The following is a 26012-nucleotide window of genomic DNA, read 5'->3' as shown; positions in this document are numbered from 1 at the left end:
GGATACCACTGTTTATGCAAGTATGTCAATAAAGCCCACGAAAGCAAGAGAAATCCTGGGGGATCAAAACATAAGAAATAGCGGACCTTGAGCAACTGAAGAGCTGACCCATGACATTCCGCCACTACTCTAAAGATCTCCTGATCGCCTTCATTTCTAAACCTAATAAAGATCCGTCAAAATATAAGCTGAAACCTCAAAGGTGATCAGCCCTACTCATTTTCAGTACACAGCACTGAACATGAATGCCTTGAGTGAACAGATAGGACCTTGCACAGTTCCACTGTTCAAGGATTGATCCTTATCGTCACCTGAAGGAGCTAACCATCTTAAGATGTGGATTATTTTTCGCCAAAAGCATTCTTAAGGAGGAGGGACAGAAAGAACTACAATATGTGGAGGACCTCATCAATTCAAGATGTGCCCTCTGCAAAGTGTAATTGACATACTGGCAAACATCTGCTAAGGCTTTTTAAGTTCAATGGATTAAAAACAGCTAACAACTCTTGGTCTCCATTTAATAGTCTTTCGCGGTGGGCACACTAGACAATAAGATTCTTATTAAAGGGTTCAGGAAGAGGCATTAAAACATTTAACCACACTCAAGTGGCTGAGAACCTTACTCTAAAACCAATGCTTCAATAACAGTACAGGCTTTGCAACATCACTCACAGTGGGGCATGCCTGTGACGTTCTACATGGGTACTTCTAGTTATCTCTGCTGTTGAGCTCCCAAAGCCCATTATACAGTTATCAAAACACTTAGTTTCAGATTTTTCCGATTTGATGATACCCGACCCACCTCAAAGTAGGAGATGGAGACAAGAGCCTGAATTCCTCTATAAATGTTTCTAACACACTAAATCGCTAGAAAGAAGCCAGTTACAAAACAGCTCAATTTTCCAAGAAATAGAAATTTTTGTATTTCTTGGAAAATTTGAAGATCTGATTGCTAACACTTTGAAATTTGTGGTGGTTTTTAATTCAAAACCAGAGAGAGGTTGGGGAGCGGCCTGGCGGTCCAATATGGCGGACGCGCCTTCGGAAAGCTCCTGTAGCCCAGCGAAATACTGCATTAATCCTGCCACATCGACATACCTGCCTTTAATATATACCCTTTGCGCGCCTCGAGACACCTCAGGGCAGCCGGAGTGCCCTTCTGCGACACCGATTGGCGCTGCTGGGCGGCAGCAATCGCAGATGAGCTGAGGCCCGGTGCGATGCCCTGGCCGTGACTGGCGTGCCCGGGGGAGTGGAGCGCTGCTGTGTGTGCTGCTGCTTCTGACAGAGACTGGGGCTACTCCCTGCTGGGACAAGCATGGGGCCTCCCTGAGAGTGGATGCACCTCCGGACTAGGAGACGCGACTCCCTGGTGTCCCCACCGGCACAATTATCGGATTTTGGGGGCCATCTCGGGCCGCGGTGAAGGAGTGACCTGGCAGATTTTGGGCCTAACTGATGGTGCGCGACCCTGGCTGTGATCTTCCGACTGGGGCAGCGCTACGGCCGAATCTGCTGCCTGGGGAGGCCCGCGAGTGGCCAGTGATTTCGCAACGGGTCGGGCTGTGTGCTTCCGCCTTGTGGGCAACGGGCGCCTGAGGATCAGTGGTCATATCGGACCGCGGTGCCACCCGACCTTGGTCCTTGGGTCGCCGGTGGTCGAGACTGAAAGGCTTGGCAGCTACTGACCCAGCATGACAGGAGGAGCTGCGCCGGTGGGATAGGATGCGGCATAACAGAGCCTATGCGATTTGGGGGTGAGTAAGCTGGGACCTCGAAAATTCCCCTTTCGCAGGGGTTGTCAGATGTGCAGCTTCCCCGAATTGCTCGTTGAACTGGCCCAGACGATCTGTGTGTCACCCCGCTGGCCACTGCGGTGCTGCAGTATAAATTTAATAGCTGAACCCTCGCCTGGGTAGGGGGTGGGGCTGGGGGTGTGTGGGGAGGGGAGGCAGAGGCTTATGCCAGGCCGCGGCAACGGCCGAGTGGAGATCCGGATTGACCCATATTGCCCCTGCTGATGACTGCATTGAGATCGACCAGTAGATTGGGCCTGGAGTTGATGGCATGGCGCTGCTGTGAGGACCTGCCGGAGGGGGCCTAATGTGCAGTGTGCCACATTAGTACCTGGCATCCAGAATCACCGATATCCATTGTAATAAGATACCGAAGGCCTGTGCTGTGACTGGGGTGCTGGACATGGACACCCGCTAGGGAGGTGTGGGGGTGCCCACCCGCAGAGGTGGCCAGGTCAGGTCCTGGTGTGGCTTGTGGGTGCGGTGCCCTCCCCCGATTGCCGTCCCTGGGCGTCCTGAGATTGCCCTCAGGCATTGGGTTTGCCCGGATGAACACCTTGTGCTGAATTCCTCAACACATAAATAAAATGGCTAAGAATACACCGCTGGGGCTACATCTAAACAAACAAGTTGCTTACCTTGGCTAACAATATATCTGTAAGAAACATTAGTGAAAGATTCCTTACCTTAAAATTACCAACAGGTGTCAGACTGGATTCGGAAAACTTTCGTCAGCTGTACCCCTGCGCGTCGGAAGGTGGCGTTGTGCAGCTCTGCGTCAGTCCTTGGCGTCGTGGTCGCAGAGATGACGTCGCAGCAGCTACTTAGACGCCGGCCTTGCACACTGACGTCGGTTCTTTCTTTTTACAATCCAGCAAGCGCACATCCGGAGAGAGCGGTACCCCCCAATTACTTTTTGACTGAGCTTTTCAAGGCCTTTTTGTCTCTATTTCTCTAGTCGATCGACTCTTGGTGCCGTAGGGATGCCCAGTTTCAAGTCCTGCAGGGACTGTCATCGCATGATGTCAGTGACGGACCCGCACCGCATATGTCTCTACTGCCTGGGGCGCGACCACGACCCCAAGTCGTGCCCAGACTGCCAGGCCATGGCGCCGAAGACTTTGCGAGAGCAGTCCGGAAAGTTGCTTGAAGTCCGGCATCCGTCTCTGCGCCGTTCAAGGTCCTGGTCCCATTGGAGGTCGAGGGACCGGTTGTAGAGCTATCACCATTGTTCTTCGGGGTCGTAATCTTCGCACTCTCGGTCAGGTAAGGTGCAGCAACACAAGAAGAAGTCTAAGCGACAGATTGCGGGTGGTGCGACAAATGCGGCTCCGGCGGAGCATACGCAGTTGCCGCTGGCCTAACCGCCATTCCAGGGTCCGCCGGCGACTCCGGCCCAGATGCAGGAATTTCTGTCAGCCATGGCCCACCTCCTAGGGCAATCAGGCCCCGCTGGCGCACCTTTGGGCCTCGCAGGCCCGACCAGGGGCACTCACTCTTCATTGTCGGCGGCTCTGGCATCACTGTCTAAAAGACTTAGAATGAGGAATTACCGACGGGACCAGAGCAGCAGCTAGCAGCACTTTCTGGAAGACTAAGAATAAGGAATTACTGACAGGACCAACGCAGCAGCTTGCAGCACTGTCTGGAAGACTTAGAATGAGGAATTACCGACTGGACCAGAGCAGCAGCAGCAGCACTGCCTAGAGGACTTAGAATGAGGAATTGCCAACAGGTTCATACTACCACCGAACAGTACTGTCTAGAGAACTTTGAATCAGGAATTATTTATAGGACAAGAGTAGCAGTTGTAGCACTGTCTAGAGGACTAAGAATCAGGAATTACCAGTCATATTTCGAACATTCTGCAGCTATTAAAAGGAACAAACAACTAATGCTGCTAAACTATGTGTCTTTTATATGTGAATGTGACACAGATGATTTTACAGTGTACCACTTTAATGATTTTCGGTTTATCTTGTAAAATATACATGCCCCCAACGACTAAAAAAAAAAAAAAAAAAAAAAAAATATTCAGTCCTTATCCATGATTTGCCTAAGCATTTGCATACTGTTATACTGTATGGAAGTTTGTGACGTTGGAGGGAGAGGTGCTTATCACGAGGTTATAACAAAGGTCAGTGTGCCACTATAATGCTTTTTCTTGTCAGGAATATCTCAATTGAATTTGCCACTTTCGACCTGCGCGCATTTTTTAAAAAACTGATGTGTAAACCCATATTAAAAGTAAACGCACACGCCTTGAGTTTGATTAACTGCATAAAATTAACTTACAAAATGTTGAGTTTTTTTTAGGTAGACACAGGGAGATTAATCGCATCTCTGTTAAAGACATTCAAGTAATGTCATGGTTTGCCGATTAATCGGTCTACAAAAAATATGAATGATATGAATGGGTCACTCATTGTGTAAAGTAGCTGGTGCTCGTGGAAAGCCCGCGAACAGCTCCGGGTTGAGTTTGTGCTACTAACATTAAACTAGAAGCCTGCAGAACGAGCTGCTCCTAATGTTTGGCGTGGGAACAGCACCTTTGAGGCGAACACAGGGAGACTCCAACCCCTATACCCAGAGTGCGAGCACGTAGCACAGCAGTCGGAGCTCCAGACATCGGCGTTGGGTATCCTTGTTGGCGCCTTGACGTCAGTTCAACATCCTCTAAATGATTATGGACAAAACACACATAGGAGGTACTTGCAACAATCCTGGTGCAAATGCTGTATTAGTGTTTTAAAAAAAACGATGATACAGGTCACCCCCCATATGTTTACTTAGAAGAGGGGTTTAATTTGTGCAGGTGGTGGGCAACAGGTCTTTGTTTTAATCAGTTTGAGCAGGAGAGAGCAAGGCAGGAGAGGAGACAACTATAGGGAAACAGTGACAAAGGGCGAAGACAGGGATAAGAAGAAAGGCACAGGCCGCGTAGGATGGGAGGAGTAACAGGCAAGAGGTAGTACCACGGTTTGGACTTAGCAGGGTCAGCAGTGGGCTCCTTCGAAAACATTTTACCCTACCTGGACAATTTTTTTTGTATTCCCTTGTGGATTGAGTGAGCTTCCTGAAGGAAGCCAGCTCCACTCCTGCAACACTCTCTGGGAGGGATCAGCTGGAGAGGCGTGGGGCAGATCCGGACATTGCGATCAGACGTTCTTTTCACAACTTGTGGGCAGAGATCGCAGTAGAAAGAGAAAGACAAGCAGTAAAAAAAAAAAAGAATTCCTAATTCTTAACAGCCTTGAGTATTTTGGAATCCTTGCCCCTTCTCACTTTTGTGACACACACACACGCGCACGCATACACATACAGACACGCACACAAGCACGCACGCACGCATGCACACACACACACACACAGACACACACCCCCCAAACTCTTATGAAATCAGCATTCAAATTTGTCCCAGGCGCCATGTCATAAAAACAACGAAGTAGTCCCTACATTAAAAGATACAGACCTGCAGCGTAAGTTAACTGTAGTTGGTGGATGCTGCTTCCTCTAGAAACAGAAGAAAACGGAAGTGACGTATGGGACCACTTGCCAACAATGAGCGAGATAAGAAGAGCTATGCCAGATTTCCCCAATTGCAAGCGACAAAACAAAGAGAAACGCAGTGGGTGGAGTTTCACTAGTAATACTGATTACTTGATGCCTGGGTGAGGCAGCGAATGCGCTGCCTATGCGAGACCTAAAAAGGTGTCTGGTCTGGAGGCAGTCTCGCAGGGCCTGGCGGCGAGAATGGCAGACTCAGAGGGCCGTGCCTGCAGGAACAACCTCCACTTTCTGGGGTTTCCCAGAGGGCTGCAAGAACAATAATGTGGCGGACTTCCTCACTAAATTGCTTACGGCTAGCTCCCGGCTTACTTTCTGTCCAAATGCTTTATAATTGAGCATGCACATTGTGCTTTGCTGCAGAAACCGCTGATGGGGGCTCGCCCTCAGCCAATTATCGCTGGTTCCTTAACTACAGGGACAGAGATGTCATTGTACAGCAGGCTAGGCTGAAGGGCACCCTTATCTATGCCCCCAAGCCCATTACGATCTTCCCAGACTATACTAAACTGGTCCAACAGCACAGACAGTCCTTCGCCGAGGCAAAGGCTCGGCTGAGGGGCTTAAAGATTCAATACTCCTTACTCTTTCCGGCCCGCCTGTGTGTGTCCTATTAGTCACAGACACACTTCTTCCAGTCACCAGAGGAGGTATTTAACTGGACAGATGAGGCGGTAAAACTGAAGGCTCATGCTCCCTGTAAGTCAGACTCCGAAACCTCATCGGGGTAGGGTCCCAAACAGGACCCTCCCAGGATTAATGGCAAACAGCAGCGTCAGTGGCACTCTAAGAGACAATCCAATATCCGCAGTAACTCTTTTACAGCATCCTAAACTACACTGGCAGTATTATATATGTCACTTACTAAATTGGATTGCTATGATATTTTGGGCTACTTATACATGTACATTTTGGTGATCTCCAAGACGCTTTAATGTACAAGGGATGTTCGTTGGGGATCCATTGGCAGTGAGTTGATCCTATCCCCCCTTGGGGGTGGGACACTCACCATGCCGCAAAAGATGCTTCAAAACTATTGAGGTATTGGGGGGTAGGGATGGACTGAGGAGGGGTTCTTGTTGATTTTTAGTGTCACAGTCACTCACCGCATATACAATTTCCAGCCACACACTGTTTCCCACTTGTTAGCCCACATCCCTACCCTCCACATATAAGAAAGAGATCCGCCATGAAAGAGGTTCAAAAGCGTGGATTGAATGTCATTAGCTGGAATGTTCGTGGCCTTCTGGATAAGATTAAAAAGGGGGGCCATACTCCGCCAGGCCAAGCACTGCAAGGATAATATCATATTGCTGCAGGAAGCCCATCTATTGGTTAACAAGACACCGTGCCAAGCGAAATTTGCATATGTTCAGACCTTTCACTCTGGTTTTACTAGGGGATGCCGGGGGTTGCGATCCTGATCCACGTTAGGGTTCTTTATATGCACAATGAGATCTGGTTGGACCTCCCGGGCAGATACACTGTGGTGACGGGTAAATTGTAGGGTGAGCGCCTGACCCTTGGCAGGGTATATGCCCCCCCACCGCCCTGGTCATGGAATTTTGTGGAGCGCTTAATATCCCTCTGGGTGGAGATTCCGCAGGGCCTGACATTAGTCGGGGTGATTGGAACAATATAATACGACCAAGGCAAGACGGGTGGCGTGGTGCAGGACAACGGGTAGACGTGTGCCAGGCAGAAACGACACCTGTCGGAACAAGGGTATACAAATTTCTCGGGAGTTCAGGATTCCTTTTCCCGCTTAGAGTATATCTTTATCTCCGCTCCACAGCTCCACAGAATTTAAACAGTAGAGATCTTTTCCCGGGGCTTATCTGACCATTCTCGTGTAGCATTACTGTAGCACCTAGATTCCAGGCGCTCACCGCCTCGGTGGCAGCTCTCACCATGCCTTATGCAGCATGATCAGTATTGCCAGCAGATGCATACAGCCATTTTAGAATACTTCTCTCATAACACTGGCACGGTTGATTCACCCGATATTTTATGGGAGGCCATGTGGATATTGCATTTTGCACTGCACGACGCAAACAGCATCGTGAAAAATTGATACATACGGAGGCCTACTTTTAGACCTAGAGCAAAGGAGCCAACGCAAGAAAAGTGGCGCGATTTGCTGACCGATATGAATGACATAACAGATGTACCCCAGTGAGCTACTGGATGAGGCTAAAACATATTGGCTCACCTCCCGCAGCCAGATAGATCAGTGGGGAGATAAATCTAGTGCCCTCCTTCATCGTCTTTGTCAGTAGACACTTCGGTCCATGTCCTTCCTGCGATACTCGGCCCGCTCGGGAGGCACTCATTGATCCCACACGAACTGCAGCTAGCTTTGCTGAATATTTTTCGGATCTATATGCCCCACGGGAGACTCTACCGGAAGACACGATTCACCGGTTTCTTGCTCATCTGCCTCCGAAATCCCCGTCAGATGCCGTGCGGGAGGGCTTAGATGTCCCATTAACAGCGGACGTGTGCTTGGGCAAGGCACCGGGCCGAAACGGATCCCCCTGTGAGTTTTATCAAAAGTACCACCCTCAACTGATGGCTCCGTATTTAGTGGCACTCAATGCGGCTGTGGATGGAGATGCCTCCCACCTGATTGGCGCCATGCTGAAATAGTCATCTTCTTAAAACCTGATCGGCCCCCAGTACTATACACCCCATTGGAAAGGGCACCCTACGGGGATATCCCCCTTCTCCATATCTCTTTGCTCTCGCCACGGAACCACTCGCGGCTGGGTGAGAATTGATGCTCAAGTTTACAGCTTTGAGTGGTCGCAGGAGGTTTCTGACCGCATAGCGTTGTATGCGGATAATGTATTATTTTAACGCAGCCTAATAGATCCGGCCCGCGGCTGCTCAGGATAATGCAAATCTTTGGTGAAACTTCTGGTTTCAATATGAACACTCGAAAATCTTTCCTATGGCCTCTATGCTGGGGAGACCAGTTGGGAATATGGACGCGTGATGCGACGGTGGTCCCAGATGGAATTAAATATCTCGGGGTGACTCTATCGGCCTCTCAATCAGTCTCATGGGACACAAATTTGGCTCTCCTGTTGACACAGGTCAAAGAGCAGGTGAGCTCCTGGTCACATCTCCAATTATCCCTTTTTGGTAGATCGGCAATCTTCAAAATTGTCTCCCTGCCTTGTGTCCTCTATCAACTCCAGAACCACCCGTACCCAATATTACCTACCTGGCTCAGATAACTGAATGCTGTCCTTGGCTACTTCTTCGGGGCGGAGGATTCACGCGTGTAGCACTAAGAACATGCTTCCAATCCAGATATTGTGGGGGCATTGAGACTCCAGATGTCCAAGCCGACCATGCTGCTTCACACCTTGTTCTGAATGACTGGTGGCACAGGGGCAGACGTAATCCAGCCTATGCAGTCGAGCACTGGTTAATGGACACTAAATTACTACATATTAATTAATTCATTAATTGTGGGTTTGTAATGCGCTAGAATCGACTCCCGAAGGAGTATCTCTGCGCAGTAGACCGCTGGGTAACCCGTCCTGGCTTTCCCTGTGAGATGGTCCCTACTGGGTATCTCCAAGGTGAAACCAGGCATCCCCGGCGTATGTGGGGGGCCGTTGTGGAGATGAGGCAAGCTAATGCCCAGAGTTGCCGAGTGTGATCCTTGGTTAGAGTAGACACCGAGATGAGAATTATCGAGTCCGCTGACCCTGGTCCACGACCCTGCCGCGTCGGGAATTGAACCCTGGTCCCGAGCCGTCCTCTGCTCTCGGGTCTGCCGCCTCCAACCAGTGAGCCACACCACTCCACATACAATTCTACACTCCGGTCCGACACTTAAAACACTGCCACCCGCAACCAAGACTGTCTTCGTGGCATGGTGATGCGCAAGATGGGTGGGGCAGGCGGACTAAGAAAACTCCTCTCTGGCACAATGGCCTATTTCCACAATTGTCTCTGCTACAGGGATTAGCGGGCTGGGATGCCATTGGCATCTCAGCTACTGGGGTGATTCTACATGGCCAAACCCTGAAATCCTTCCAGGAGCTACAACCCAAATTGGTTATGCCCCGGTCGCAATTCTACAGATACCTCCAATTCCACCATGCATTCCTCCCATACATTACACGCCAGGATGTATTTCCCGTTTTCAACGCCATTGAGGCCAAAGTCTTTATGGGAGTAATAGGCACACACAAAATTACAGCAACATACCGCACATTAGTGACCAATAGCCACACTACACACAATAAAACTAGAGACGCCTGGCAGGAAGATCTTGGTACAATAGAAGAGGATGATTGTGTTGAGGCACTTGAGTCCCAGCGGGATGCAGCCAAAGCTGCACACCTCCATCTAATACAATTCAAATACCTCCACCGGGTATACTTCGCCCGCCACTGGCTCTTGCGAGCGGGATTGATTGAATTCCCCCTCTGCCTGCAATGTGAAAACGCAGGAGGCACTCTCCTCCACACGGTGTAGTAGGAACTGCACTATTGCGGTTTTGGCGTGGGGTGCTAGCCTGCCTCTCTGAGGTGTTAGGTTGGACAGTCCACAACCACCTCACTTGACCAGGTTTCATATCACGGAGGGGATTGGGGCAATAAATATAAGCACCATTTGCTATTCCTAGGACTTACGTTGACCAAGGGAGACATTGTCAGGGCATGGAAGGCTACCACCCCACCATCTGTGAGGGCTTGGAAACAGGGCATGGACTTCTCCCAGGAACTAGAAAGACCAATCTTCAAGGCCATGGGATGACCCCAGAAACACCCAAAGATACGGAAACAGTGGGCTGACTTTCGAGGTTTTTAATTAGAACCTATCCCCCAAACAATACATAATGAAAACTTGCCATGATGATGGGATGATGGGCGACAAGCCTAAATACAAATAAGAGTGACGAGGTGTGGAGTTCGAAAAGGGCCAGTAGGTGTGGCAGAGCAGAGGAAGCCTAGGGGCAGAAGATGAGGTGCAGGGGTGAAAAGGTCACGCTTGAAGAAGCTACACAGTGCAAAGAGAGAATACAGATGAGAGGGTGAGAAATATCAGAGGGAGATTATGCTGCTTTGCAATTGGGGACAGGGAATGTGGGAAGAAAACCACTACCAGATGAGAGATCACATATAGGGGAAGGTCACAGAAGGTGACTGAAGCTACACCAGTGGGGAGAGAAGTGGCAACACAGGAGGACCACATGAGTAGGTTGAAATCTACATTAGGAAACAAAGAGCAGGGAAGAGGCTGTGGACTCAAACACCGCATTGCTATGACTACTTTTTATGTTAACAATCGATTAGTATTAATCACAACATGCCTGCAGTGAACCAATTTAGAACGACTGCAACAACAATTTAAATGGATGATAAGTTCTCCAAAAGAAGGCTTGCTTATTTTGTAAGGTATCTAAGAACTCTAACCAGTAAGATATGGATGCTATTGTGCTACAGCACTATAGAGAACACAGTTTGTAGTCAGAGTGATTTTTAATATCAAAAGTTATCTTGGAAAAGTGATGGAGGACATCTGGATATGAATTGATTTTTAGCAGCTATGAAGAAGTTTGATCTATTAGATCATTTTAACTAGAGTTCCTCAAAATTATTTATTTTGTAGGTTCATTTTTTGGACAACAGCTTACACATTGTTGAGAACAAACTGCTACACTACTCCTAACAGATACAAATTATAACGCTGTAGATGCCCTGCTCCTGCTCCTCAAAATGCCTTCCACCGTGGTCATCGGAGGCTCTGGAAGTGAACACTGCCGGCGTATGGCCCAGCTTTCAGTCCGGAGCGTTGCACACATTTCTAGGATCTTGGGCTCGATGCCTCTGTGATCCTGGCCCAATCCGTCCTGCAATGCTGCCTCGTTGTTGGAGACTGGTGCCTTGTGCCGCAGGGGCTGTATGTTGAGCCCAGGGTAATGTTTTACTGAAGCTGTATTTGTTAGGAAAGAACATGGAGCCCGGGGGTCCTGTGAGGCTTGCGAGAGGGTGAAGAAGTCCCGTTGGAGGTGCAGCAACATTTACTTTCATCTTACTCAGAATCTTTGCTCCCGTTGGTCCAGAGAGGCTCGTGGGAGGGTTAAGAAGTCCCGCTGGAGGTGCGGCGATTGATATTTTTTATATTTGTTTCAGAACGCCAGAGTCTCTGCAAGACAGGTGCTAGATTTAATATGCCAAGGACTGCATTTCTCTTACAGGGATCATCTTGCACGGGCTACCTTGTGAGGAGTGTCTCATTATTAAATCACTGTCTCTAAGGTCCTCAACAAGAATCAAAATGGCCAAACCAGCTGGTCTGTTCTACTGAAGTGTAATTAGGTCAAAATGGTCGCCTCTTGGAACATCTGACATACCAATTTTCTAATAATGGCCACCATGAGTGGGCCCCTTTCCAAAGCACTCCTTCTCCCCTTATTGGGGAGGGATCCAGTCTTCATACCCTAGAGTCTGAGACCCCTCTGAGAGAGACCACAGCGACAAGGGAGTCTCACACAGTGGAGGCCTGGGTCTTTACCCCATTACCGCTGGCAGCACAGCACCGTACACCTTGACTGGCGTGCTCAATGAAACTTTTTGGACTATGCCCCCCTGCCGCCCCCCCCTCCCCAGGCGGAGACTATAACCTTTTTGTATGTACTGCGGTGCCCAAACAGCCTTTGGCCAATGACCTGTGGAGCGGTCCCACACAGCTTTAGAGGAGTTTGGATCTGGTTCACACCTCGGCCGTCACCTACCCAGCCAGACGTCGGACATTGTTTCGCCTCGTCTCCCAGTTGTGCCTCCTACATCCTCCCCCTCCTCTTCCCACCATTATTCTCCCCTACCTCCCCTAGTCTTCTATCCCCTTGCCTATTTTGTTCCTCATGTTTATGCTATGCTTTTGTACTCATGTAATTTCTGTAACTAAGCTCCAGAAACTGATGTAACTTTGGAACCATGTTCCTCATGTAAAGCGCTCGATACCTCTCGGTCTAGCCAGCGCTATATAAAACTCAATAAATAAAGAAATAAATAAAATAAAAATGATACATGTTCCTTACCATTTGGAGGGTGTTGGTCTCACTCCAGGCCCAGCAGGCCTTGTGTGGCGTAGAGTTCAGGAGCTTTTTGTTGCCCCCTCCGAGGAAGCATTCCCTAAAAATAAATATGTTTTTATTAATTTTGAGGAAAACATTGGACTCTAGGTAAGCACACTGACCTGGAAAAAAAAAAGAAGCAAAGCAAATGGTCCAAACCTTTTTTACAAACACTGAAAATTGCAACTTAATGAGGAAAAGAGCTGCAGTAAAAAAATAAAGCATTGCCAAATGGAAATAATATATCCTTCTAATTCCATATTCATGCTACAAATAGCAATGTGGGCTGCTGCTAGTATAAATCAAAAAGATCAAAGGCAAATGGAGGGACTTTATTAGGTTTCTTGGCTGGTTGTGGAAATGAAACACTTTTAGCAGGATTTAAAACATGCAGATTCTGGGACTCAAAAATCTTGGACATGTTATTAATACTTACATACGCTAATCTGCATTAACGTGCATCAAAAATGGGCTTTGTACCTCTACATTATGTAAGACTTGTCTCCTCGGGAACCATGGCAGTTAGGGGGAGGCTTCACTCAATCATTGATTCCGGGTCACCAAGGGCAGAGACAGCACAAGCTGCTAGACGGGTGTTTGAAGGCTAGAGTGAAGCCTCCCCCTAACTGCCATGGTTCCCGAGGAGACAAGTCTTACATAATGTAGAGGTACAATTTGACCTACTACCACAAAACGAATCAGGTTACAAATTTACCTTTTTTTTTCACTTAATCACTTTATAGTCCTGAGGAAAGCCGACTGACCAACAGGCAGATAAGGCTGAAACATGTCGACCACTTTTAACCTCACAAGATTAGTGCGCGAGAATTCCTAAATAATTCCATAGCGACACGCCTTAACCTTTTATCCGAATCCAGAAATATTAAAGTTGAACCTCTGGCTGTCCGGGTATTTTAGAACACCTTTATAGCACTATTTCACTTATTCACCATCACTACTGTTTTAACCAATGGTACAACCTCCTAGCGGAGGGTGCAAACAAAAACTGACCCAAGGATTACGCACGGACACGTGTTACAAGAAGCGGGGACACATCATATACCGCTACACGACTCTGAAAAAACACGTGTATGAGGGTCTTTTATTTGGGAGACACCTACCGATCCACCTGCAGACCTTGGTTATGCAGGACCAGTGATCCTTTCCACATTGATTTATAATTATTGAAAGGAGATTGAAAGGATCTCTACTCCCTCTCCCTCCACCAATTGATGATACCTAATTTAGAGAACCCACACTTAAATGTTTCCCTAATTTGATAAAATGTCACTAACATCTGTGAGGCCCACCCATATTATGCCAATGGATCCCTTCATTCCCCACAGCCCTTGCTTTCCTCGCCTTCATGGTCAGCCCTTCGCATCAATGCTCAGTTTGCTTTATCTCCGACTTAAACTCTTGGTCTGAACCCTGCCAAGCAAATCATGAATAGACCGGAAGGGACAGCACATCGACATTCTGTTCAAAGAGCAGCACAAAACTCGCTGGTGGAGAAGTATAACAGTCATTCTAATCTTAAACGTTTTCTGTACCCATCTTATGGTCCATTTGGTTGCTCATCACCTTTAACAGAACCTACAAAATAAAGCAGCAAGTCAGGGGATGCCAATGAAAAGTATTAACTCCTGCTCAGACGAGCCAAACGCCTGGCTTTGTATGGTGCGGATACTACATGGTTAAACAGATTAGGAACCCTAAGTATTTTTCAACTGGCAAATCTCAACTAGGGTGTAATGATTTACAATCTTTAGGGCAGTTCTAAGTAGGTAAAGCGACCGCCTGCGAACTCAAAACCACAGTTACAACTGGGCCCTACCTTGCTCACTAATAGACTCACCAGCGAAACCAGGAGCTCAAGTACTATGGGACCTGAACTATCCCATCTATCTAGCGGACAGGCTAAGTATCAGTGCCTCGCTGCACATTGACAAAACAATGAGAAGAGTCGGCACAGCTCCAGGTTTGGGTAGATACAATTTAAAGTTTCTAGAACTGCAGTATCTTTTCAGGTACCTGAAAGTAAATGCATAAAGCTGTGCTCTGTGTGAGGGCATCATGGATTGGAGCAGGTCCGGTGGCGACAGGTGACCATTTAGTTATGGGGCATGTAGAGGGAGATGGGTTTATCCTTTTGCTTAGGCAGGCTCAAGCCTAGGTTCTGGTGTTAGCCGACGAGGTGGTGGGAGGGTGGTCTGGGGGTGCAGAGGAAGCGTAACCAGAGGCAGCTGTGGGCAAGTCACACCAACCTTTGAAAGGGGGGAGGGGGCACGTGTCAGGTGACCCTGATTGACTTTGACCCACCACTGCCTGCTGATACTAGCCCCTAATGCTCCCCAGCAAAGAACTGCAGATAACGATCTGCTTTTGCTGCAGGGCCCAGCACTATGTATTCCCCCATTTACAGTGCACAGATTTTGAGGGCGGGGTAGGGAATGTAACCTGGTCAATCTCATTCTCCCTGCTTCAAGTTGGATTTGAGATCGACTGGTATTGGGCCAGTATCACCTCTGTGGTCTATGGGGTTGGGCGTAATGAATATTAGTTCTTTTTAACTTCTGGTTATTTCCCTATTTAAATTACGTGTGTTAATCAAGCAACCAAAAAAAAGTGAATACATATGATTAACAAAATGTGGATTTAGGTTATATTAATATGTTCTGCAACATATTCAAGTTTACTCCAATATATTTTCAGTATTGTATCTGAATGCTGCCTGTTTCGTTTCACATTATTTGTTATTGACTTTTAAATCATTTCTAGAAGGTTATTTATGAATTTCATTTACTGTTGTGCATAAAACCAGTCTTACAAAATGAAAATAAGTGGAGGGTATCACATCACTCTCTGTTAATTGTCAATACTTTGGCTCTTATAACCTTATTTCACTGTTGTGAAAACGCAAACACAAAGAGTAAGGGGTTAGAGGGGAGGCCTTCAGGCGAGAGGGGCACTTAGCCATCGCCTCTTCATTCAATTATCAATGTAGCTGGTCACAGATTAGCAGGCTTTGCCATTTTAATGAACATAAGCCCTAAAGTAAACTTGAAACTCAAAATAGGTATTATTTTCTGATACAGTAGAATTAGCTTGGTGCAGAATGGGGATAGAACTGCTATCAACCTATAACAGCAATCATGTTGGAATGATTCTTTATATTCATGCTTTTAATATACTTTGCTGCTGCCATTTTATTTGCCTTTATAGTGGGTACAACTTATATTGTGTGCGCTATATTAGGATTTCTATTTTGAAATATACCTTTAAAATAGATACCTTGTTTTCTTGTGTTCTTGATTGTTATTCAACACTCAAGAATACTAGAAAACGCATCTGGGATTCCACTAACTATCCATGTAATGTCAAATGGGATTCATCTTTACCTGAAACTCATTTCATTTTGATTTGATTTGATACTTTTAAAGCGCTCGAATGCCGTGGCGTAGTGGCGCTGATTGAAGTACAATCGGAATGGAGAGCTCTAAACGAACCATTAGATCGAGGAAAACAGCCAAGTTTTCAGTGTTTTCCTGAACATCTGTAGGTTGGGTTGGAGTCTTAAGGTGGAAGGCATCTGATTCCATAGCTTGGCCGCACAAAATGACAGGGTACTGCGGGACTCCACATGGGAGGTGGAAAGCTCAGACTGTAGACTCTCCCATTGAATGTTCTGCTCCCTGTCTTCTAGGAAGGAGGAGAGGAGGGCCAGAGCGGTATCCTCTATTCCCACGTCCCTCAGCCACTGCAATAATACTGTGTGGTTCACCCCCCATCAACTATCTTCCGGATCTCCTCAGTGGCTGATATCAAGGCCGTCTCAGTAGAATGACGGGGCCTGAAGCCATGCTGTGTGGGGTCCAGTTAACTATTTTCTTCAAGATATTGTATTAGCCCTTATTCATTGCTCTTTCTAGGATTTTTGCTGTCATTGGCAGCCTAGAAATTGGGCTGTAGTTTTTTGTCTCCATGGAATCAAGAGCTGTTTTTTTAAGGATTGGCCTGATGCAGGCTTTTTTCCAGGCACTGGGATATAAGCCGGTTTCTAAGAGGGGGGTAAGGTGAGCTCAGATAATCTTAGATACTGGTTAAAATAAGGCAGGGGGGGCAAAGCCCAACTTTGTTGATAATAGGAGCTTGTTGACCTCCTCCTGAGAAAGTGACCTGAAACGTGAGAACCTACAGTGTACTGCCCTAGCTTCCAAGAATTGAGTATTACTACCAGTCATAGCAGTGGCCGAGTTCAGAAGATCATTATAAATCATTTGCACTTTGCTTTGAAAAAAGATAACCAATTTGTTACAAAAAGCTTGGTTTGGTCTGAACTGATCGGCATGCTGCGGTTTGACTAATGTATGGACGGTTTAAAAAAGTTCCTTGGAGGAAATTCTGGCAGCCTCAATTTTAGCAGTGAAATAGGCCCGCTTGGCTTTAATGATGGCCCTCTTGTATTTTTCTAGCTTTAAGTTGTAGGCTGCCTTATGCTCCATGTAGTAGTAGGACATTCAGGTCCGTTCACTTCTTCTACAGTTCATCTTTTCGCGTTTAAGGTCAGGCCCGTATCAAAGTGCAGTTGCTGAGACTCTTTTAACTGTGGTATTTACTTCGGGAGCCATGCCGTTTACAGCTGCTAAAATCCAGTTATTGAGCTGGTCAGCTACTATATCATTGTCCCTGGCCAGAATGGGCGTACAGGAGTTTAAAGCCGGTTCCAAATCTCTCCCTTGTATCTTATTCCAATGCTGAAACCTCACCCTTGTGGCACGAATGGGAATCGATCGACTAGACTTGATTTTCATTACCTCAAAGTAAATTGCCTTATCAGTCCTGGGTAGAGGTAGGGTCTTAGTCATGGTTATATCTGGATCATTATTAAAGATCCCATCTAACGTGTGACCTGCAGAATGAGTGGGTTCGGACACTAATTGGGTGAGACCATATGCTGCTAGGTTGTCAAAATGTCTAGCTCTATCTTGGTTACTACATAACTCAAGGTGATAATTAAAATCACCTAGAATGGTAAGTGAGTCCGACTCCAGACACAATTCTAGAAAATTCAAGAGGGCTTGCGAGAAAGCCGCTCTGGGCCCATGGTTCGGTACACAAGTAAGCCTTGAAACATAGGGCAATCGTTAAGTATACAGGAGAAATGCATCGCCGCTGCAGGAAGCAGCACAGTGTCCTCAAAACGCAGCTTTAGGTGACCTCGATAAATCAGGGCTATACCCACACCTCTACCCCCAGTCCAATCCTGTTTAGCCACTGCATAGCCAGGGAGAAGGATCAAATTCCAGTCAGGGTCTGAGCTTTCATCTGCCCAAGCCTCCATCAGAAAAACAATATCCGGCTTGTCTAGCTGCAGAAGACATTCTAGTTGGAACTTATGTTTTACTAGTGATCGTGTGTTTAGTAGTAGGCACGTCAAGGTTTGTTTTTGCCCTTGTTTAACAACCCTGCCCGACTGACCACAGCTTTAGCATGCATTTTCCAAGGGAGATTGCCTGGGGTCCTGGACTTCCGTTTGTTCTAGGTCGGCCCATTTCCCCGTATACCATGTGTTAAGGTCACCACCCACGATTCTGGTTTCAGGAGTAAAACAGAAATCGCACCCTGGGCATTCATACTCTTCTACTTTTTGCCCCCTCTCCCAACCCTTAGGAGCGTGGCACTCGTCTCTTCAGAGTGCGAGGAATTGCGGAGGTGTGTACCTGCGGATGGAAAATTGGCATGGGGTCCTGGCACTGGACGCGCTCCGTGCGCATTCGGGCTTGCCTTTGGCGCACCTTCATGGCACATCTCTGACACCTAAGGGGTGAGCCAGGAAGCCCTTCATGGCTTTCATAGGTTGGTGGAGTCTCTCCAGGCCATGTATTACAGGGAAAGATTACTACGACATGATTAAAACAAATAGATGGATCATATCAATGGTGTCTAGTGGGATCAGCTAACCGCACGGAGGTATTTCGTGCCGGCTGGCAGGCTTGCTTCCACATGTACCAATGCAGGCAATATACTTAATGGCATAGCTGTGGCTGATTTCAGTTTTGTACCTGTGCTGCACAAAATGATAGAGGGGTGTAGTTTGAGCTAGTCTTGATGCTATGCAGGAGAGTGGAGCTAAGGAGTCCTTGTTCGTATTCGTGAAAAGTGCTTTGTAAACTGCAACCTGTTTGGACTCTGCTGTATGAACTATACCGTCTTTATTTGTAGACATGTACAGGTCCAAGAAAGCGCAGGTTCAGCACAGGTTGCTAGGTACTCCGCCAGAAGAGAACTTTTCTTGCTTAGCCTCTCATTCCAGTTAGTTTAACTGAAGGTCTATCACTCTGAGGAACATTCTATACAGCATCATACACTTAGTAGAACAGTGATGGATGGCAAACAGAAAAAGCTACAACTGGTGCACCCTACTTAGAACGACCAGCAAATTTTGCACAGTACATAAATTGATGTGGGTGGTGGGGCCATTATGGCAACAAGTACCAACATTAGGCGGTTAGTTGGACATCAAGGCAAATGCTTAGAAGTGGGTCTTGGTCTGACGACATTGTACTAGGGAAATTTGCATGGATGTTGCTTCACAGAAGAATTTGAGGATGTGTCAAGTAACCTCTGTTTAAAAAGTGAACAGTAGGGGGTGTGGTCTGACTGGCGATGGAGTAGGGCATGCGTTGGTGGAGCTCCGGCCGGCTGCTGCAGATTTTAGCATTCACAGCGCAGCTGGGTGCTTGCAGACACCGATCCTGGGGGTGCCCAGCATGCAGAAGCCGTGGGGCTTGCTTTGGGCAGCTGGAGAGTTGCTGTGTGGCGCAGAGGAGCAGACGCCGCGGAATAGCGGCCTGCAGGACGGGGCGCCCGCCATTATGTGGCGCCCGGAGCGGTGTGATAGCAGGAATTACAGCTGCTGACAAAGCCAGCAACCCCAAACCACCTAAAGCTCCTGGTTGATCTACGGCTGGGCCGGGGTCTCTGTCCCGCCGAGGAGGGCTAGTGACTTTTGCCCGGGCCGCCGGAAGGACTGCCGGGTTCGGCGGGGGGCCCAGGAGCGCCATTATACGGGTCGCTCGGACTGCGGACGTGCAGGCCAGCTCCCAGGCGCGAGAGCCAGGCCCCTGGACGTGGTGAGCACTGTCGAGGGAGGAGCTGCTGGTGAGTGGTGCCTTGACAGGTCAGGGGGCAGTTATCGTGTGGTGCAGCGGGGAGGACGCCATTTCGGGGCTTGCAGAGCGGAGTGCCCGCCATTTCCCGACACCCAGGCCAGTGATTTTTTCGGAGTGATACCGGGGCTGCATCTGGGTGCTTTGGACTCCTTGCCCAGTGCAGGACTGCAGTGGACTGTGGAGAGCGGCTGGTGAGTGGCGCCTTAACTGACATGGGGCTGGCTATCGTGTGGTGTAGCGGGGGGAGGGCGACGCCATTTCTGGGCCTGTGGAGCGGTGTGCCTGCCATTTTTTTTTATACCCGGGCCAGTGACTTCTTAGAGTGTAACCGGGGCTGCCTCTTGGGGGTTTAGACCCCCTGCACAATATAGGGCTACAGTGGAGCAGTTGGTGCCCCCTGCCTTTCTTATTTTGGGGGCCTATACATTCTGTCGCTTGGCAGTGGGAGAATCCCGCCACTGCATGTGGGCCTTGAACCAGGGGCCTGTAGAGGGCATCGCTGCCCCCATCCGAGACGCCTGAGAGCCAGCTGCAAGAAGCTACACACTGATCTGGAGTGCCGGAGTGGGGGCTGACTCACAAGCGGTGCAGCGGGAGGGGACGCCACCACTTCCGGGTCTGCAGGGCGGTGGGCCCGCCATCTTCAACTACCTGGGACGGTGACTCTTGGTGCGCTGCCGGGGCTGCCCCTGGGTGCTTTGAACTCCACATCCCGCCGAGGAGCTGTGGTGGACAGTGGGGCGGTGGGGGCGTCCGCAGCGCTGAAGACTGGCTTGACGTGGGACTCTGACCTGGGGACTACGTCCAGACCGCCGCTGTTTGAGCACCACTTGGGGATGGCCATAGGAGTGGGGTGGCATAGGCTGTCTCCCCATGGCCCGGAGGGACGGCCCCTCTGCACAGACCGTCTCCTTGGGGACTTGCATTTATTGCTGGCCGACAGTGGGGAGGATCCAGACACTGCTCGAGGGGTTGTGGACCGGGGTCTGCTGAGGAAATTGCTGTGCATATCTGTACCGTGAGAGGGGTTGGTAGTGGAGCGGGTGCCTGACTCTTTGGAAGATAACACCTCTATTGCCCTGCACGGCGCTGTGTCACCCGTGTGGTTGGAGCCATTGAATTGGGCCCTGCTGGGGTCTCTGGAGCTGGTCTGACGAGAGAGGAAAGTGCCCTACAGCGGGGTTACATAGTGGGTGCAGAGTGTGGAAGGTGGGTCCCTGGGCTGTTGTACTGCTCCTCGGTCTCCTTACTATTGGACTTTGCTTCCTACTACGCTGAAGGACATACGGGCTTTGCCCTTTCTGCAGTCTGGTGTTGGGGTACTGTGGTGGCGGGTGTAAGGGCACGGGGGTGTCCAGGGATGCGGGCGGCCCTGCTGTAGGTGTTTGCCCCGGGGGCTTTGGTGACCCTTGACCTGTTTTCCTCTTCCGCCGTCGCAGTGGGGTGAGGGCCTTTTGTGCCAGAGGCCTGTCCCGGGTGGCACTGAAGAATCCCCTGGACTTAGCGGTTGTCTATCTGAGGGCCTTCTCACCATAAAAGATGACACGCTACAAAGGAGTGAAGGACTAGACAGTGGCCCCCAAGGACAACCCTGTAGCAGCTATGTGGGGTAAGGCGGGGGCTTTGGCCCCTCCGGAGACAGCCATGCAAACAGGAGAAAATTCAACACTGGTTACGCAAGCTTTTATGGCCACATTCCTGACTGAGCTTAAAACGGAGATCGGCTCACTCCGCACCGAAGTCCACTCCTTTGCAAATTTAAGGCGCGCGATCGCCGATATGACCTCCTCGATACGACCGTCCTCGACTATGGACTCTGCCTGATCCGGGGTAAGGGTCAAGTCTTGGCTACCTTCAGATACTGGGATCCGGCCTCTGCGTCTAGATGTTGGGAATTATTTAGATGCTTGTAAAAGTCCTTGAAGGTGTTTGCTATGTCTGGGCCTTCAGTGACCAGGTTCCCGGCGGAGAAATAAATCTCAAAAACACCCTGTTCTTGTATTTTAGCCCAGAGGGTATTAGCCAGGCCCCAGCCGCACTTGCCTCCCCTGATAGGAGTGCTGTAAGCAGAGTACGGGGTATTCTGCCCTGTCTGCGTCTAACGCTGCCAGTTGAGCGTGCATGTTGGATAGTTGGCGCCCGACCCTTGGGGCTCCCTGGCGCTGATGTATGCGTTCAAGTTCCCTGGTTCGCCCAGTAAGGTCCTCTCTCTTTTCCCTAAGCAACATATTATCTGCTAAAGATATAGCGATGAATTCCCCTCTAATGACAGCATTGAGTGCTCCCCATAGTGTTGAGGGTGATGACTTAGGGGTATCATTATGTGTTCGATAGCCTTCAAGTGAATGCTGGATTTGTTTTTTAACATCCTTGCGATGTAGCATAGAGTCCCCTAGCCGCCAGGACCTAGAGGGGAGAGCAGCTGAGGGTAGAGAGAGTGAGAGTGTGACCGCCCCGTGGTCGGACAGCCCAGCCGTATGTACTTCTATGTCTTGGGTGAGTGGGAGAATTGCTGCAGGAAGACCATAGATTTCAATCTGTGACAACCCCCAAAGAGGAGGCGATTTTCCTGTAATAGGCATATATCTGCCCGAGAGGACTTGAGATGATTAAGTATCGCCCACCTTTTAATCGGGTTACTGAGCACACGCAAATTGAGTGTTAAAATTTGACGAGTGCTTCCAGTCTTGTTGGCATTAAACCGGTTTCCGCTCTGTCCAACCCCGATCCACCCCTCCCCTCCCGAGAACCCAGAAAGTTATGCAGTGCATGGTATCAGTAGTGTATAAAAGTAGCACAGCCCCTGTGTGGATGAGAGCAGGCCCCAACAAATTCGTTCTCAGAATTACCAGACAACAACAATCAGAAAAAGTAGAAATACAATCTTACGTCTAGTCTTGTGGTACAATGAAACCACATGGTGGATCCGAAGGAGGGATGTAATGTGGTCAGCGGCTCGACTTCCCCCGCCCGCCTCCCCTCCCTTATCTATAAGTTATGCAGAAGCTGGGTCCAGGCTCATGGGGCAACGTGGAAGGGACTGCCTCCAAAGCTGCCTGCTGACCCTTTGCGATCTCCTCCGGGTCTAGTTTGGCTAAGGGACGGCGCCGTACTACTCTCTGCCAGCCATTCTTCTTTGCTCTTTGAGAGGGTGGTGTGTTGCTGCTCCTCCGGGGTTCTATTCCCAGTCTCTGTGAGTGAGCGTAATTGGAGGAGTTTTCCCTCCCAGCGGAAAATTAGGTGAAAGGGATGGCCCCAGGAGTAGGAAATGCCAAAGCTCAGGAGTTGTGCTGTCGCCGAGTGGAACGATCGGTGTTTCTGCAGGGTGAGAGCTGCGAGGTCTTGAAAAAGGGTGGGGGACTGGCTCTGGAAGATAAAAGGGTGTGAGCTGCGTGCTTTCTTTGGTATCTCCTCTATGACTTGAAAGCAATGTACACAGACCAGTGTGTTCGGTGGATTAAAAATATTCTGCCGGTGGAGGCCCACCCGGTGTGGTCTGTCCGGTTGAATCGGAGATTGCGGAGGGGCGCCCCAAAATGTGGTGGAAAAGATTTCGGAAAAAGCCAAACATGTCTTCCCCCACCCCCCCTACACCCGCCCCCCTGCCCAGGACGCCACTACCCTAATGCGTATGTTGTTCCTCCGGGAGCGATTTTCTAAGTCTTCTAGATGTGCCTGCATGTTGATGTGCTCCTCTCAGATTCGAAAAATGTCTTGTTCAAGGGTCTCTATCTCTTTCTCGCGGTCCGCTTCCTTTTCCTCCAAATCCCCCACGCGCTCCCCCAAAAGGTCCACATCTCTCGGGGTCTCTTTGATCTCCTGGGCAAATTCAAATTTTAGAGAGTTGAGTTCATCTTGGAGGGAGGTAAACAATGCCTGTATAAAAGACTGTCACTGGTTCCTCCGTGGCGTGATCTGGTTGGGACCCTGCCCCGCCCGGCAGCCTGGCTGCGTCATTTGGCATGACACCCCGGTGCGGGAGAGGAGGTCTTTAATCGAGCGGACTTTTATGGGACGCACGGTTGCCATAGTAAATGTATTACCCTTGCCAGTCACCCGGGGTCTTCCGGTTCATCGTGCGTTGTCTCCTACTATCAGGCTATTGTCCAAGAACACTCCTGACTTATCAAATTGCGCTGGAGAAATGAGGGGCAGCTCCCAGCTCGGGTGGCTTGTGCACTCCACTTACAACCAGGCTGCTGTAGCCCTGGGGTTGGTAGTTGCAATAGAATGGGCCTTTGTGGCGGCACTCACCAGGCTGTGGCTTGCTGCCTCACCCTTGTGTCCCTGGATCCTCACTGTGGAATAACAGTGGAAGATGTTGGGCCTCGCGGTGCGCTCCTCACTGTGTTCGCTGCACACTCCTCAGTGCCTTAAGTGGCGTTTGCTTTGCACAGGCCTACCCGCCCGTCGATACTTGGGGGGGAAGGGATGTGTGCAGGGGGGTATGGAGCACCGACGAGCCTCCCCGCAATTCCCCTCTGGCAACCGGAGACCCTCTCTTCCTTTCACACCAGGGATGTTGTGGCTGAACAGTGTTCTTCACCGGCCCTTTGAACTGTGGGAGGTGTGAGTCTTTCCTGGTACTGGTATGCCTTCTGATGTGTGTGTGTGTGTGGTAATGGGGAGGCACAGGACAGCGCGGACCGCAGCCTACCTCCCTTGCATCTCCGGGACCGTGGTCGCTATGCTTGCCTCCAGCCTACAGAGTCTCGCCCAGCCTCTCCTCCAACACCACTGTGGGCCATCACCCCATCTCCCGTATGCTGCTGGTGGGGGGCCCGCTGGTAGGGTCCACCCGCCGAGAAAAAGTCGCAGCAGGGGGGCGAGCCTTGGCGGCTACCGCCAAGGCGCCACCTCGACCCTCAGGTTCGGCCTGGACAGCTTGTCCGTCTACGCCTGCTGAGTACGGCCTCGTGAGGATCCACCTTCGGCCGATGCTGGTATGTCCCTTCCAGTGATATAGCTGGATAAATAAACCAAGTAACACTGAGCTTAGCATTCTACAAGAGCTTCTAATAAAGTTTATTTTAACACCAGAAACGGGTCAAAAGAAATGCTCTTGTTGACAGTGAGTACTTACAGGCAGAGAGAACACCTTGAGAACAGGATTCAGGTCCCATTATAAATATTGTTGATGGAAATAGGAGGTTATCCAGGGGGTAAGAAAATTGACAGTAGGCCTCCCTGCAATGGAAAGAGACGGGGGTCATCAAAGTGTTCAGATGCGTTAAGAGTAGAAAACATGTTTCTTTTCTTAGAAAGTAGAACAATAACACTTCAGTCTCTCTTGCGAATCTCCTCACACAGTTGTACTGTCAAGTAGGGCGTGGGTTCAAACTCTCCAAACCTGTTCCACCACTCAAAGGCACTACATCACTAAGGGTGGCTCACTGCAGTTTGCCTTACACACATTTCAATGTTTCCAGCATCATGCAATGTAAAACAAATTATTGGAACTAGCACTTGTAATTAGGGCAGTGCTGAAGGCATCAAGAGAGCGTGTATGAGCCGGTGCTCAGAAAACCAAAAGGGAGATCATGCATATAAAAGAAAGAATGTACCTAGTATCACCACACCCTGGGAGGCGCTCGCTCTTTACTCTGGAATCATGCCGGCAAACCAGAGGTGCTGTCATCACGCCCAATTTTAACAGAGCTTTGTTGTACACAGGTGGCCAGCATTTCTTTTGAGTTTTTTTTCTTTTTACTACGCCACGTGACTTAGCATCAAGCATCGTGGAAGATTATCAAACTGTTTTACCACACCTCCACAGCATTTATTTTTGCTTACACAACATTAAAAGCGCCCAGACGCTAGTTTTGATACAAACTAAAATGTGTTACTGTTTTTATCAAAATGCAATCCTCCTAAGTCTCCTGGTGTAAAAAAATTGATTCTTATGACGCTCAACAACAATTTTTGGCTAAATTATGAACGTATTTTCACAGCCCGTGAGAAGGTTTTTTTGTGAATAAGACTACGCAGTCCCATAACGCTCTTTGATAGAATTTAAGCTCATAGCGTTATGGCACTAGCTAAAGAGATATAGATGAGATAGATCTATATCTATCTCATCTATATCTCTCTAGCTAGTGCCATAACGCTAGGAGCTTTAATTCTATCAAAGAGCGTTATGGGACTGCGTAGTCTTATTCGCAAAAAAACCTTCTCACGGGCTGTGAAAATACGTTCATAATTTAGTCAAAAAGTGAGCACCTCTCGGAATTAGACACAGGTGGAACATCGAACTAAGGATAGGAACATGCTAAGTGGTTCTACACCACAACACACAGCAAGAGAGATTTTATGCACATGCGAAAAAAACATTGTTAAAATATCACAAGTCCCCAAAAATTATATATTTCACCT

The 26012-nt window shown here is 48.9% G+C and overlaps 1 protein-coding gene across 10 annotated transcripts in view; it reads right to left on the bottom strand.

The window, feature by feature from the left end:
• The window catches only part of SNX13 (sorting nexin 13), a 598803-nt gene that overhangs the window by 484526 nt on the left and 88265 nt on the right, over nucleotides 1-26012 (bottom strand). For 6 of the 10 annotated variants that reach the window (XM_086941899.1, XM_086941894.1, XM_086941900.1 and 3 more), the window contains exons 2-3: nucleotides 24724-24827; nucleotides 12430-12523 (exon numbers count right to left, since the gene is read on the bottom strand). In XM_086941899.1, the coding sequence (XP_086798025.1) occupies nucleotides 12430-12432 (3 nt within the window). In that variant the 5' untranslated portion in view covers nucleotides 12433-12523; nucleotides 24724-24827. The remainder of the gene's footprint in view (nucleotides 1-12429; nucleotides 12524-24723; nucleotides 24828-26012) is intronic. The other 4 variants (XM_086941902.1, XM_086941897.1, XM_086941896.1 and 1 more) reach the window with 1 other exon arrangement.

This window comes from Lissotriton vulgaris, chromosome 10 (assembly GCF_964263255.1).
Source record: "Lissotriton vulgaris chromosome 10, aLisVul1.2, whole genome shotgun sequence".
NCBI lineage: Eukaryota > Metazoa > Chordata > Amphibia > Caudata > Salamandridae > Lissotriton > Lissotriton vulgaris.
Note: the sequence above shows the minus strand (reverse complement) of the source record. Positions and strands in the feature narration are given on the sequence as shown.